This window comes from Papio anubis, chromosome 7 (assembly GCF_008728515.1).
Source record: "Papio anubis isolate 15944 chromosome 7, Panubis1.0, whole genome shotgun sequence".
Lineage (NCBI taxonomy): Eukaryota > Metazoa > Chordata > Mammalia > Primates > Cercopithecidae > Papio > Papio anubis.
The window spans coordinates 46,912,570-46,925,325 of NC_044982.1; the positions used below are offsets into that span (position 1 = coordinate 46,912,570).

At 39.2% G+C, this 12,756-nt stretch overlaps 1 protein-coding gene across 2 annotated transcripts in view; it reads left to right on the forward strand.

The window, feature by feature from the left end:
* The window catches only part of RTN1 (reticulon 1), a 282,573-nt gene extending 269,838 nt beyond the window's left edge, over window positions 1-12,735 (forward strand). For both annotated transcript variants that reach the window (XM_003901882.5, XM_009211631.1), the window contains 6 exons: window positions 1,257-1,464; window positions 3,268-3,406; window positions 4,870-4,939; window positions 5,552-5,598; window positions 5,686-5,744; window positions 11,937-12,735. In XM_003901882.5, the coding sequence (XP_003901931.2) occupies window positions 1,257-1,464; window positions 3,268-3,406; window positions 4,870-4,939; window positions 5,552-5,598; window positions 5,686-5,744; window positions 11,937-11,979 (566 nt within the window). In that variant the 3' untranslated portion in view covers window positions 11,980-12,735. The remainder of the gene's footprint in view (window positions 1-1,256; window positions 1,465-3,267; window positions 3,407-4,869; window positions 4,940-5,551; window positions 5,599-5,685; window positions 5,745-11,936) is intronic.
* Window positions 12,736-12,756: the final 21 nt, after the last annotated feature.

Genomic DNA, 12,756 nt, shown 5'->3' on the forward strand with positions numbered 1-12,756 from the left:
CTGAGTTAATGTCCCTGATGGACCAGATAGTGGTGGTGGGTGGGGAGTTTGTGGGGAGTGAATTCTCTCTCCGGCTTCAGATTACTGGGACTATCCTCAGCCTGTTATGAAAGAGACTCTTTTAGACCTGATTTATTCTCCAGCCAGCCTGAGGTAAGTCTGTGGCCAAAGAGAGGGTTAGTACTTTACTCTCCAAAAATTTCTTACGTAACCTCTATTGCCTTGCATTGTCATGAGGGTGTGTGACTTTTTCGATACTTTTCTTTCAAGGTAATTACACAACCATGTAAGATGGGAGTAGCTCCCTGCTCTCTTCAACCTGGTCACTTCTATCTTCCTATGAGCAAATGACGGGAGTCTAATTCTGTAAACCAGGTGTCTGCAGGTACACTGCAGGTGAAGCTGGCAGTACAAAGCACTACCACTTACATTTGGTTGTGAGATGGGAATTTTGCATCTTATTTCTCTTCCTTAAAATTGATTGGCATAACATTCTATAAAAACCATTTGTCACATGCCAAGTTGGAGAATAAATTCGCATAGTTAAATAAGGGTTTTATGCTTTTTTTTATATCCTGGGACTGGCATATTTAAAGTATTTCCATTTTGCATGACATTTGAAGCACTATAACTACCTTTTTACCTATAACTATTTTTTGTTCCTAAGTTGAAAGAGGGTAATAACTGAATGATGGATGCAATGTAGATTTTAAAGCCTACATTTCAGATTTTTAAATCACAGAATGTAAGCAACAAACCATGTTGAACAAAATGGTTTAATCCACATGTCAGCTCCAGGGTCTCTTTTTTTTCTTTTGTTTTTTGTTTTCGTTTTTTTTTTTTTTTGAGACAGAGTCTCACCCTGTCACCCAGGCTGGAGTTCAGTGGAGTGAAGTGGTACTTCCAGAGTCCTCTATATTTTCAAGTTTGTTTCAAAGCCACATAATTCAGGCCACTGTATGGCTGATGTAGCCCATGGAGCTACACCCATCGCAATATGGTCAATGGAGATTCAATAGTCTTTTCTTATATGTGAATTTGTGAATTATCCTCAAGGGTGGAAAAGATTCTTCCAAACCAAAGTAGAATGACAGTAAGTGCCCTTGGCATAGCCATGTGTCTGCTCACTTGTGTTTAGGAATCCAGATGCCAGGTAAGAACCCACAGCAACCACAGCTTGGTGGAGTGAGCCACAGTGATTCATGTGATGGCACTGCGGGAGCTCAGCCGGGTGTGTTTTGTGTCTCCTTCTGCAGCTATTGACCTGCTGTACTGGCGGGACATCAAGCAGACGGGCATCGTGTTTGGGAGTTTCCTGCTGCTGCTCTTTTCCCTGACCCAGTTCAGTGTGGTGAGCGTCGTGGCCTACCTGGCCCTGGCCGCACTCTCAGCCACCATCAGTTTCCGCATCTACAAATCTGTTTTGCAAGCTGTGCAGAAAACCGACGAGGGCCACCCTTTCAAGTGAGTGCCTCGGCTGAGGAACCCTCACCCCGTGACCAGGGGCTTTTCCCCTCACCTCTATTTCAGCTCACAGGTGCACTTGAGTCATGTTTCTGTGAGACCCAAAAGACCTCTTAGAGTCTCCCCTAACACCCTGTCTTTGAATATCTAACATTTCTGGTGAATTTCTGAAACAAACTCAATTATTCTTATTCCAATACTTATTGCTTTGTTGAGTTTTTATATGTATTTACTACTAACAGTAATCATAATCCAACAATTACTTAATCCTCTCAGCAATGTGAGAAAGGCACAGCAGGCATTTTCATCCCTATTTACAAGTGGGAACACTGAGGTTCTGAGAAGTGACGTGACATGCTCAAGGCCAGGTGGCCAGTAAATAGCACGAAACCAGAACTAGGGTATTTGGGTCTTTATTTCCATGCTCTCTCTAGAAGTTTAACACCAAAGGGCCAACCTTCTGGCGGGGGTGCAGGGTTCATGAACAGTCTTCTCATGTATCCTCCTCTACATTTTTATACTGGGGAACCCGATTTGAATACACATTGAAGAGGAGGAAATACAAAAATAAAAGGGCAATTTACTAACTAAGAGGATATATGACATGTGGCAGAGGGAGGTGTTAGCACTGCCAGCTGCTATAACAAAATACCATAGACAGAGTGCCTTATAAACAACAGAAATCTATTTCTCACAGTTCTGGAGGCTGGGAAATCCAAGATCAAGATGCCAGCAGGGTAGGGTTCTGTTGAGGGCCCTCATCTGGGTTGCAGATTGCCAGGTCCTCACTGTGTCCTCACTTTTACTGTGGGACAGAGTGAACAAGCTCCCTTGGGCCTCTTTTCTAAGGGCACTAATCCCATTTATGAGGGGTGTGTGCTTATGATCTAATCACCTCCCCAAGCCCCCACCTGTTAACACTATCACATTGGAGGTTAAGATTTCAACATGAATTTGGGGAAGACATATTCAGTCCGTAACTCTCCTGAAAACTCAAGGCAAATACTGCTTTACTCTTTTTAATCTCAATTCACAGAGTTAAGTAAGCACTTAAAGCACTCCAGAAATATCCTCTAGGTAGATAACAGGTGCTCTCTTAAAGCAGAGGGAAGGCAAGAAAGGAGAGAGGAAGGATGGACATTTGTAGAGGAGCTGGTCAAGCAGAGGAGGCTTAAGCTGGGATGGTTTTTATATATTTGTGTTTTACGTGTTTTTCCCACTCAAGAGTTAAATTTAACCATTTGAACTAATGAAAAATGTCATTACTAAAAACACCACTCAGTAGAATCCATGAGTATTTTAATATGGCCCGGGTCACTTGAGTTTTCAGTGCTCTTTCTATAAACCCGGAAGTAAATCCCAGAATTTAAACTTGAATTCTTAGAGTTCTGTTGAGGAACAGTTGGCAGCTAGGATTTGGGGCTATCTCAACTACTTAAAAAAAGATAATTTATCTCCATGAAGTCATGTATGCAGAATTCAGCAAAAGAGCTGGTTTGACACTGATTTTTTTCTCTGGTCCCAGCTGGTTTCTCTGAATTTTCAGCCCACCCATGCTGTGTCTTAGGTAGCCAGAAACAGTCACAATGCTCCACTGAGAACCATGCTTTCTGTGTTCCCAGTGCACTGGAAGCAGGTGTGTATGGTGCCCTGTGGCCCTCACTGGCTGGCATAACCCCCCAGAGATGACACCCGCCCTCACCCTCAGAGTAAGAGTAGGAACGCTTAGCTGTTACTGGGGTTTGGCAGCCTGTCTCATGATTCCCTCTGATGGAATTCTCTGTGGGGATGGTTTGTTGACAGGGCCTACTTGGAGCTTGAGATCACCCTTTCTCAGGAGCAGATTCAGAAGTACACGGACTGCCTGCAGTTCTACGTGAACAGCACACTTAAGGAACTGAGGAGGCTCTTCCTTGTCCAGGACCTGGTGGATTCCTTAAAAGTATAGTTGCTTAAACTGTTCACTTTACAGTCTTGACTGTTATTTTCCCTAAAGGTGTAATATTATAAACTGCTACCTCAAGAAGAATAAAAAGCAAGTGCTAATTATATTCTAGAGTCAGAAGACCTCCAGTTGTATGGCACCATGAACCAGTCTAATCCCTTCATTGCACCAGTGATGAAAATGTGGCTCAGACATTTGTCCAGGGTTGCCCAGTGAGTCACTGGCAGAGCTGGAATCAAACCCAGGTCACATAGCTTCTAGCTCTATAGTCTTTAAAACACACCAGATTCTCTCCTTAAACCATTTTTAGTTCCTCTGACAATTTCCCAAAATGAATATTGAGATAAAAAATCTAGATAGGGAATGCGAAAACCATATATACTTTTGCACTGAAGGAAACTCTAGATTCTACTAATATTAATAGTAAGACCTCCAAGTGTGCTTACATAGTTACAGCTGTGAGGCTGAGCCATCTGAAGGGTAGAGGTATGCCCAGCCCCTCACTTGATAAGGATCAGGGGCACCTGGGGCTCTCACTGAATTTGCTTTGAACAAGTTGCTTTGGCCTCCTGGTGACTTACGTGTAGAATCAAAGTTAGTCAATCGTGATTTGGCACGGCCATAAGCAGAGCTGGGGAAGCCTAGGCAAGGTAGTTGTAAAGTTTCTGTACTCCCACAGCACTTCATACACACCCTGGCAGGCGCTTGTACTGAGAGCTGTCTGGTAACTGTTCAAAGAAGGGCAGAAGAAAAAGTGAAAAATGTGGTCTTGACCCTCAAAATGCCTGACTGGAATAATGACTTGCCATATAATGACTGAAGAGAGATACCAGGGCAATTGTAATTACTTACCTTAGTGCTTTTAAGGCCATGGTTGTATTTGTAATGTAAAAATTGTGGGCCAGAACAGGGGTCAGCAAACCTTGTCCATAAAGAGACAGATGGTAGATATTTTAGGCTTTGCAAGCCACACCATCTGTGGTACCTTTTCAACTTTGCTATTGTAGCACAAAAGCAGAAAAAGACAGTACAAAAAGGAAGGGCTTGACTGTGTGCCCATAGACTTCTGAACACTGAAAATTTGATTCAGTATCATTTCATATATTAGAAAATATGACTCTTGTTTTGATTTTATTTGAACATTTAAAAATGTAGAAACCTTTATTAACTCGTGGGCCTATGCAAATACAGGTCAAGGGCCACAGCTTGCTGACCCCTGGCCTAGATTATTTCCTTGAGTCCCTCAAACCTTATAACAAAGTGATCCAAAGGGTTCCAAGAGAACTAAGGATTGGATCCCCTTTCATTGATTCTGTGATGAGCTTTCAACGCCTTTCATTGACTATTGAAATCATGATGTACTCTGACTCAAATTCAAATTCTAAGTAAAAGTCAATGATATGAGACTCTTACTTGTCAGGGAGGGTTTTAGGAGCGCTGATAATGCTTTCGTTCTTCAGTTTGCAGTCCTGATGTGGCTCCTGACCTACGTTGGCGCTCTCTTCAATGGCCTGACCCTGCTGCTCATGGGTAAGAGCAGATGAGAGTGTATATGCCTTCCTTCACACCCTCTGTGAAAACGCTGCTTCCTAGGCTCTAAGCTTTTTGTTTGTTTAAAGAGATTCCTAGGAACAAATGCCAGAGATCCCTGCATGCAGAGCACTTCTCTTACCATCATAGTTCAATTAAAGAGTGTAATATATATTATACACTAATAATGAATTCCTAAGTCTAAAGGGTTTTTTTTCTTCAAACGTAACTGGCTTCTTTTTGGCTTATTATATATATATATATGTATATATGTGTGTATATATATATGTATGTATTTGGATCTGTTTACAGTGGCAGCTATGGATAGAGATTCATTTTCATCTTGGGAGGGGAGAGTTTATCCTAATTCTAGGAATAATTACAAAATACCTGTACAGGGCTCAGTGTCATTTTATTTTCCCTATGAACTGCCCTGTCATCTTTTATCTAGAATGCTGGATATTGCTTTTCAAAATAGGAAATAAAAAATAAAATAAAATGCTGAATATTCCAAATAATTCTATAATATCATATAACCATATTAAAATGTGTCTATACATGTATTCTTATTGATAACTCAGAATTTAATACTATATTTGTTTTTCATCCCAGCTGTGGTTTCAATGTTTACTCTACCTGTAGTGTATGTTAAGCACCAGGTAAGTTCTATGTGATGTCAAACAATGACATTAAATTTTCACCTCATCATCTTTGGATGTGCTCATTATTTTTTTTTCTTTGTGTAGGCACAGATTGACCAATATCTGGGACTTGTGAGGACTCACATAAATGCTGTTGTGGCAAAGTAAGTCACATAGTGCAATGCATAAAAAGAGAGACTCATGGATTAGGGTAGGGGTAATGAGAAGATAGTAAAATGATAGATTGATTTATGATCATTCACTTACTGGAGTCATATATTCATTCTCTTCTCAATTATATTATTTTAGAAAATAAGCATAAGATTTTTAACTCTCAATTAAATAAAACTGAGTGGTTTATTTCAGGTTTCATAGTAAGTTTTAATGAATGAATGATATTAACCTCTAAGGACTGGCCCATGTACAAGAACAAGATGCACTGGAGGAAAGAAGGAAACTTGATTCAAAAAAGTAAAATTAACAGTTTAATTCAAATAAAAACAATTAACATTTTTAATCTTTTAAAAAATGAATAGCCCTAATTTTTAAAATCATTAAAATTACTTTTAAAACTTTGAATTATTTTTAAAACTTTAAAATACATAAAATGTTTGCCAACTAAGTACGTCACAGCATTTTAACTCAACAACTGTGTGTATGTGTGTAATACCACTGCTTTTTAAACCTGAGTCTTAAGCCTTACTTTATGGCTCCCTTATATATTAGGAGATAGAGATTTCAGTTTTACATCTCCACAGCTAACGTGGTCATTAAACTTAGGAGTTTTCCCTAATTCTTACATACTATTTTTAGGTATATAGTCAACTAAAGTGATAGCTCTTATATTGAATTTTTATTCAATATTTTATTTTATTAAAAAGCTAGCCTAATCTTTAGCTACAAATATATGTCACCAAAGGACTAGACTTTTTCACAAAAACTCTATCTAATTATCTGATAATAATGTGGCTGGACCTAGGTGAGGGTCAGATTTAGAGAGAGGCATTTTAGGTAATTAAAGATGTGTAATAACAAAATAAGAAAGGCTAATCACATTAAAGTTCCTCTGCTATTAGATTATATGTGATGTGCTTCAGTTCTCTCTGAAGTTTAAAAACTTGTTTTTTACTGTGTATTATTTACATTTTTCCTCTTAAAGTCATTGGGAACTCATAGGATTCTATGTTGAATTTGGATCTTTGAGAGATCTGCGACACATTTCAAAATCCCTGAACTTATGAGCTTGGACCCAGGTGTAACCAATACCTAATGAAAATCAACACATTAAGCATAAAATAATCATTTTATGTTGTATTAAGAAATGGTAGCATAGCACAGTATGAGACTTGGTGGTACCCAAACCTGAGGAGCCTGTTTAAAAATATGAATTCTAAGACTCCACACAGACCTATAGAATTAAAATTTCTAGGATTGGTAACCTGGAATTTATATTTTAATGAACTCCCCAGGTGACTTTTTGGCAGCTAGAACTGTGTTCATAAACTATAGCAAAGAACACCAGAATAGGAGTTTGGAAACTGGAAGACAGAAGTTCTAGACCTACATTGTCTAATACTTAGTTTGGGGATCACAAATCACACCTATTACTTTTTCAATTGGTTTGTTGGTTTAGTCCAAAAACAGGAGAGTGCCTGTTATGTTCTGGACACTTCATATGACAGGTACAGAGGGTGTAAAGATAAATGAAATGATCTCAGCCCTAAAAGAGCTCTTAGCCCAGTGGTGCAGACAAAATTATACAGAAATAATTATAATAAAATATAATAAGTACAATAAGTACAGTAGAGCTATATGAAATACTAAAGTTGGAGAGATGAGGAAACAATTGTTCCTTCCTGGACGGGATAGTGGAAAACCATTAAGATAAAGTGGCATTCGACCTGGGCCTTGAAGGATGGGTAAACAATCATTACGTGGATAATAAGGGGAAAGACGTTGCAAGAGGAAGAGGTAATAAAGCAAAGACAGAGAAGCATGAAAATATAAGTCTCTCCCCTCTCCAGGTTAGACTACATTCTTTCCTGGAAAGAATGTAGGAAGAGAGGCTGAGGCCAGGTGGTGAATGCTCTGTGGAGTTGTGACTCCAACCCAGCAGAAAATGGCCAGCCCTTGATGTTTTTAAGCAGGGGATTGAGGTCATCAGTTTTTTAAAGATCACTATGGCAGTCTAGTGAGAAAAGAATTGGAGAGGGGAGAGACTAGAGATGTGGCCATCAGCTAGGAGGTTATCATAATTCAAACAAAAGTGACAAGGGCATGGCCTGGTTAAAATGGAGGAAAAAGAGAGATGGCAGAGAATATAAAGTATATACAATGTACTTGTTAAGTTACAATTGGAAATCAATGCTGTGAAAAAGAATGGAAACGAAATGTTAGCTATGACTAATATGGCTTCTGTAATTGAGCTTCAGGCAGAGTTGGCTCTTAACTTCCTGGTAGCTAGGACAAAAAGAGAAACTAGGCAAGTTACATGGTTCTTCCTATCTATCAGAAAGGAGGAAATAACAATTCTTCAAAATAACCTGTTTTGCCTGGCACTACATTTTGAAGGAAATTTATTGGTGGGTTCTTAACTCTAAGGCCTCTTCAAACTCTGAAATTCTAATTCTACCTTAGAATAATTCCAGTGAAAGAACTTACACCATTTTAGTGGAACAGTTAAGAGCATGATTGTTAGAATCAGATAGACCGAGTCCATTTCTGGCATTTTTAGCTGTATGAGCTCATCATAAATGTTATTTGACTCTATGAGCCTATTTCCTTATCTGTAAATTGGAATTGTTAATACCTCACAGGGTTCGTGGTGATCAAATGAAGTAATGTCTGTAAAGTATTCTTACTTAGATGTTGGAAACCCTCATTGTCATCATCATCATCATCCTGTTACTGCTTAGAGATCAGTTCATGGGGCTTGGAGGTAGAGGACAGTCCCAGACTGGGCCAGTAGACCCCAGGACCACCCTCTCCTCCATACTGAGTGACCCTGTCTAGGTCATTTCACCTTTGTTTGTCTCAGTTTTCCAGCTTAAAATGGGGGGTTAATAATACATAATAACACTTCTTAGAGTTTTGAAAATAAGGAAAAATGCCTCAAATTTCAAAAGGCAAAATAAATACTATAGAGGAAATTAAAGCTTTGAGTAAGTGAGACCATAATAAGAAATCTGCTTTAAGTGAATACAATTCCCTATGTCTAGGTGAGTTATATTTTAGATGACAAAATAGCTTGTAATTTTACCTAGAAGCCCTCTTGGTGACCTTTGGTAAATCTCATGGAATAAAGGACATCCTGAAAACTAAAATTGGAAAGGAGCTGTCATGATCTTCAAATGAGAAGAAAGATTCTAGATGTTATATTTGATAAATTGAAGGCCTGATTTCAAGCAAAAATCCAGAATGAATTAGTAAAACTGTAGTTATTCAGAACAGATCATTGTATGTTCACTAAACCCTGAGATGAGATGGACTTCCCTAGCCAGTGAGTATTCTGATTTTAGTGCGGGTAGTCAACAAGTCTTCTTGGTGTCCTTGTGGAAAAACATGGAGATGTATGATCCAGATGACAGCACAGGTGGTAGAATTCTAGAAGGTTGAAATAGTAGACCCTAAAGATGTTCATTAATCCATCAAATATGTGTCTGGAGCAAGGTATGTGACACACGGCTCTGCCTTTGATCCCATTATTTTCAACCCCATTACTTCTCATGACTATGTGAGGACAAATCAATTATCTTTGTCAAAGTTCCAGATGATGTACAGTTTGAAGCCAAAGCAAATTCAGAAGATGGCAAGCTCAAGATTCAAAATGAATCAAGGGATCTTGAGTAAACAAGAATGCTGAATTGAAATCAATAAAATGAAATTAATAAGGAAAGTAAAGTCCTACATTTAGGTTTCTAAAAAGTCAACTTACAGCTATAGAATGCGGGGAGGGATAGATGAGAGAGGGTAACAATAAGTGTGTATGTGAAAAATACCTCAGGGGTTTTTAATTGCTTGATTGGTCACAGCCAAATGTGAGTCAATGATGTGCTGAAGCATCTTTAAAAAATCAATGCAAGTTGAGTTGTTATTAGTAGGAGTACAAAGTCTAAATCAACAGAGGCAACAGTCATATTATATTCCACATTAGCCATCCCATATCTGTGTTCAGTTTCAGGGTTGGACATTTTAACAGATGCATTAATACATTGGAGTAATGCCCCAAAGATGACCAGGGTATTAGAAATGTGATAGTTAATGGGCAGTGAAGAGTAAACTTTGCTGGGGATGATTACCCTGGAAAAGAGATGACTTTAAAAGGACACCATAGCCATTCTCAAATACTTGGAGGTCTAACATTGTAAAAAGAGTAGGATTTCTCTTTTTCTCTCAAGAGCACTGAATGGAAATTTTAGAAGTTCTGAGATTTGATTGAAATATGGGGGAAAGAGTCATGATTAGAGTTGCCATCTGCCCCATGAAGGAGTGAGTACTCTGACATTCATTCAAGTATTCAAATAGAAGTTAGACGGCCACCATTGCACGTGTCCTCTCCTGGCTTCTCCTCCTCTTGTCCACCTCCCTTCTGGTCCTGTGACCCCAAAGGTTATCTCATGTCTACGGCTCCAAACTTGTGTCTCCAGCCCAGACCTCTTCAACTAAGCACCAGATCTATCTGCTTATTTATGTAAGGTTTCTCTAAAGTGTCTTATAGACCTTTCAGATTCACTTAGCCACACATCTTGCAATCTTACCCCAGAACTTGTATTTTCTTCGGTCATCACCATCTTGGTAAACGGCATTTTCACCTGTTTCCTCAGGCCAAAAACCAAAGAAACTTCCTTGATTACTCTTCCTCTAATCCTAGCCTGTACATTCAGTTCATGAACAGATCAAGTGGGTCCTGCAGCCTCATCTCTAAACTAACCCTGAGACTGTTCCCCTCTCTTCACTTCCATGTCTACCATACAATCCAGGCATTGCCTTCTGGTACTTGGACTGCTGTGGGTTTCTCTCCCTCTATTCATTGCTTCTACTCCCATTTCCCCATTTTTTTTTTCACACGGCCAGCATCATGATGTTCTTACATTAATCAGATCACGTCACTCCCCTGCCTAAATTCATCAATGGCTTCCCATCACACAGGTTAGAATCTAAACTCCTTACCACATCTCACAAACTCCAATATCCACCATCTGGTTCCTGCCTGCCTTTCAGACCTCCCCTATCCATACCCCAAGCACACGAGCTTCTCAATTCCTTGCTGCCAGCTTGTTCTCTCTGTGATGCCTCTGCACTCGTTACTCCCTCTGCCTGAAGCACTTCACATCCAGATCTTGGCCTGATGGCCCCTTCCTGTCCTGTGAGGATCAGTTTCTCAGATGAATGGATTTAAGGGAGGTACTGCCCACCTTACCACTGTGCCCCTCACTGCCTGCCATACCACCTTGTTTTTCTTTATAGCAGTTATCACCATCTGAACTTCTCTTGTCTTCTAGTTTATTTCTGTCTCCTCAATTCCTACAGGAATGAAAACTCCATGAGAGTAAGCATCTTTTCCCTTTTGTTGACCACTGAATCCCAGTACATGGAAGGGTACCTCGTGGCACAGAGGGAGGTCTCAATCAAAATCTGCACAATGAGCTCTGCACGATGAGCTCATAACTCTTCAAATTAACAAAACACTTCCAGTGTAAACCTGTCCTAAAGTCATGCTGCTACACTGTGAGCATCACAGAATTTCAGGACCCTGGAGATAGCTAGTCTATGCCCACATTTTAATGATGAGTGTTTAGGACCAGGAAAGTCCCTTAGCTTGCCGGATGCCACATAGCTAATTAATAGAATAGCTGAGACTAGGACCCAGGTTTTTAAATTCTAGTTGTGGGTACTTAGACTACTCTAAGGGTGAACATAGGTTTCTTTTCCTATGTCCGACATAGGAACAGATTACATCCCTAGTTATATAACCATTCCTAGTTATGCTCATCTTCCTGGCATGGTCGGTAATAGCACTTTCTCTCTCTTTCTGAAGTGCCCCAGATGGGGGATAAATAATCACCCTAACTATATCATAGCTTCTGTAATCCTGAAATAAGTCAATATGTTCATCCACCTAAAAAGATCTAAAATATGTGGCTTTCTTCCAATTCTCTTTTTTGTTGTCGTTATTTTCATTATCCAGTTTTTACTTCCTTCTTACTGCTTTATACAAGAGTATTTACAGATGTACATATATAAAGACTATAATATCTTCTGGAATACTAAGCTCTTTGGTCACTTAGCTAATTAAAGCAACAACACATAAAATGATTTCATTAATAACACTTGTGATTTTGATATTGTCTTTTTAGGATTCAGGCTAAAATCCCAGGCGCTAAGAGGCACGCTGAGTAAACTGATTTCCCACCGGGGACTGGACACAAACAGGAATGTCTGGAGTGGTAACAGCTCTCTTCTTACTCGTTACTGCAAATTGATTGTTCCCCTCCTCCCCCCAGTACCATAATCTTAGAGACAAACCTTAAAACAGCTGTTTTTAGGCTGTTCCTTGTATCTTAGGATATTTGAGTCACTTGTGTCAACCACTAAAGTATAGAGAGAAGTGTATTAGATGTGGTTTTTAATTTTGTGTTGCTAAAAAAAGTGCATGATGGTGAGAGCCCAAGTTCTCTTTCCCTCTTTGGTGTTCTTCTCTTCTCTGCAATGCTTCTGTAGCTTCTAACGTTCCCTGTGGCTAGGCCTTTCCTGCCGAGTGCTCTGATGCAATAGTGGAAATCGCTTATATGTCCTTGGGTTGCTGGTTGGATTAATCTTTAATAACAATATATAGAATTGTAGACTGATGTTTTAGCATTTTTCCAACACACACAACGTAAAAATAAAAACAGTCAACCGTACTTATGGTAATCAGTTTTGTATAACTTAAAGTAATTAAATAAATGAATAAACCCAAAACAAACATGCCGTAGTTTTGTTGTATGGGATTGGTGGGCTGATTTACATGTATGGTTACTAAAAAGTACCAGCATGTTAACTTTATTACAATTTGTATTACTTTCTCTGTAGTTCCTAATGGATTCAGTTACGGACTCTGGATATTTGCACTTATGTACTTGATACTGAATGCATAAATAAATGTTACTAAATGTAGAATGTTCTCCCTCTCTTCTC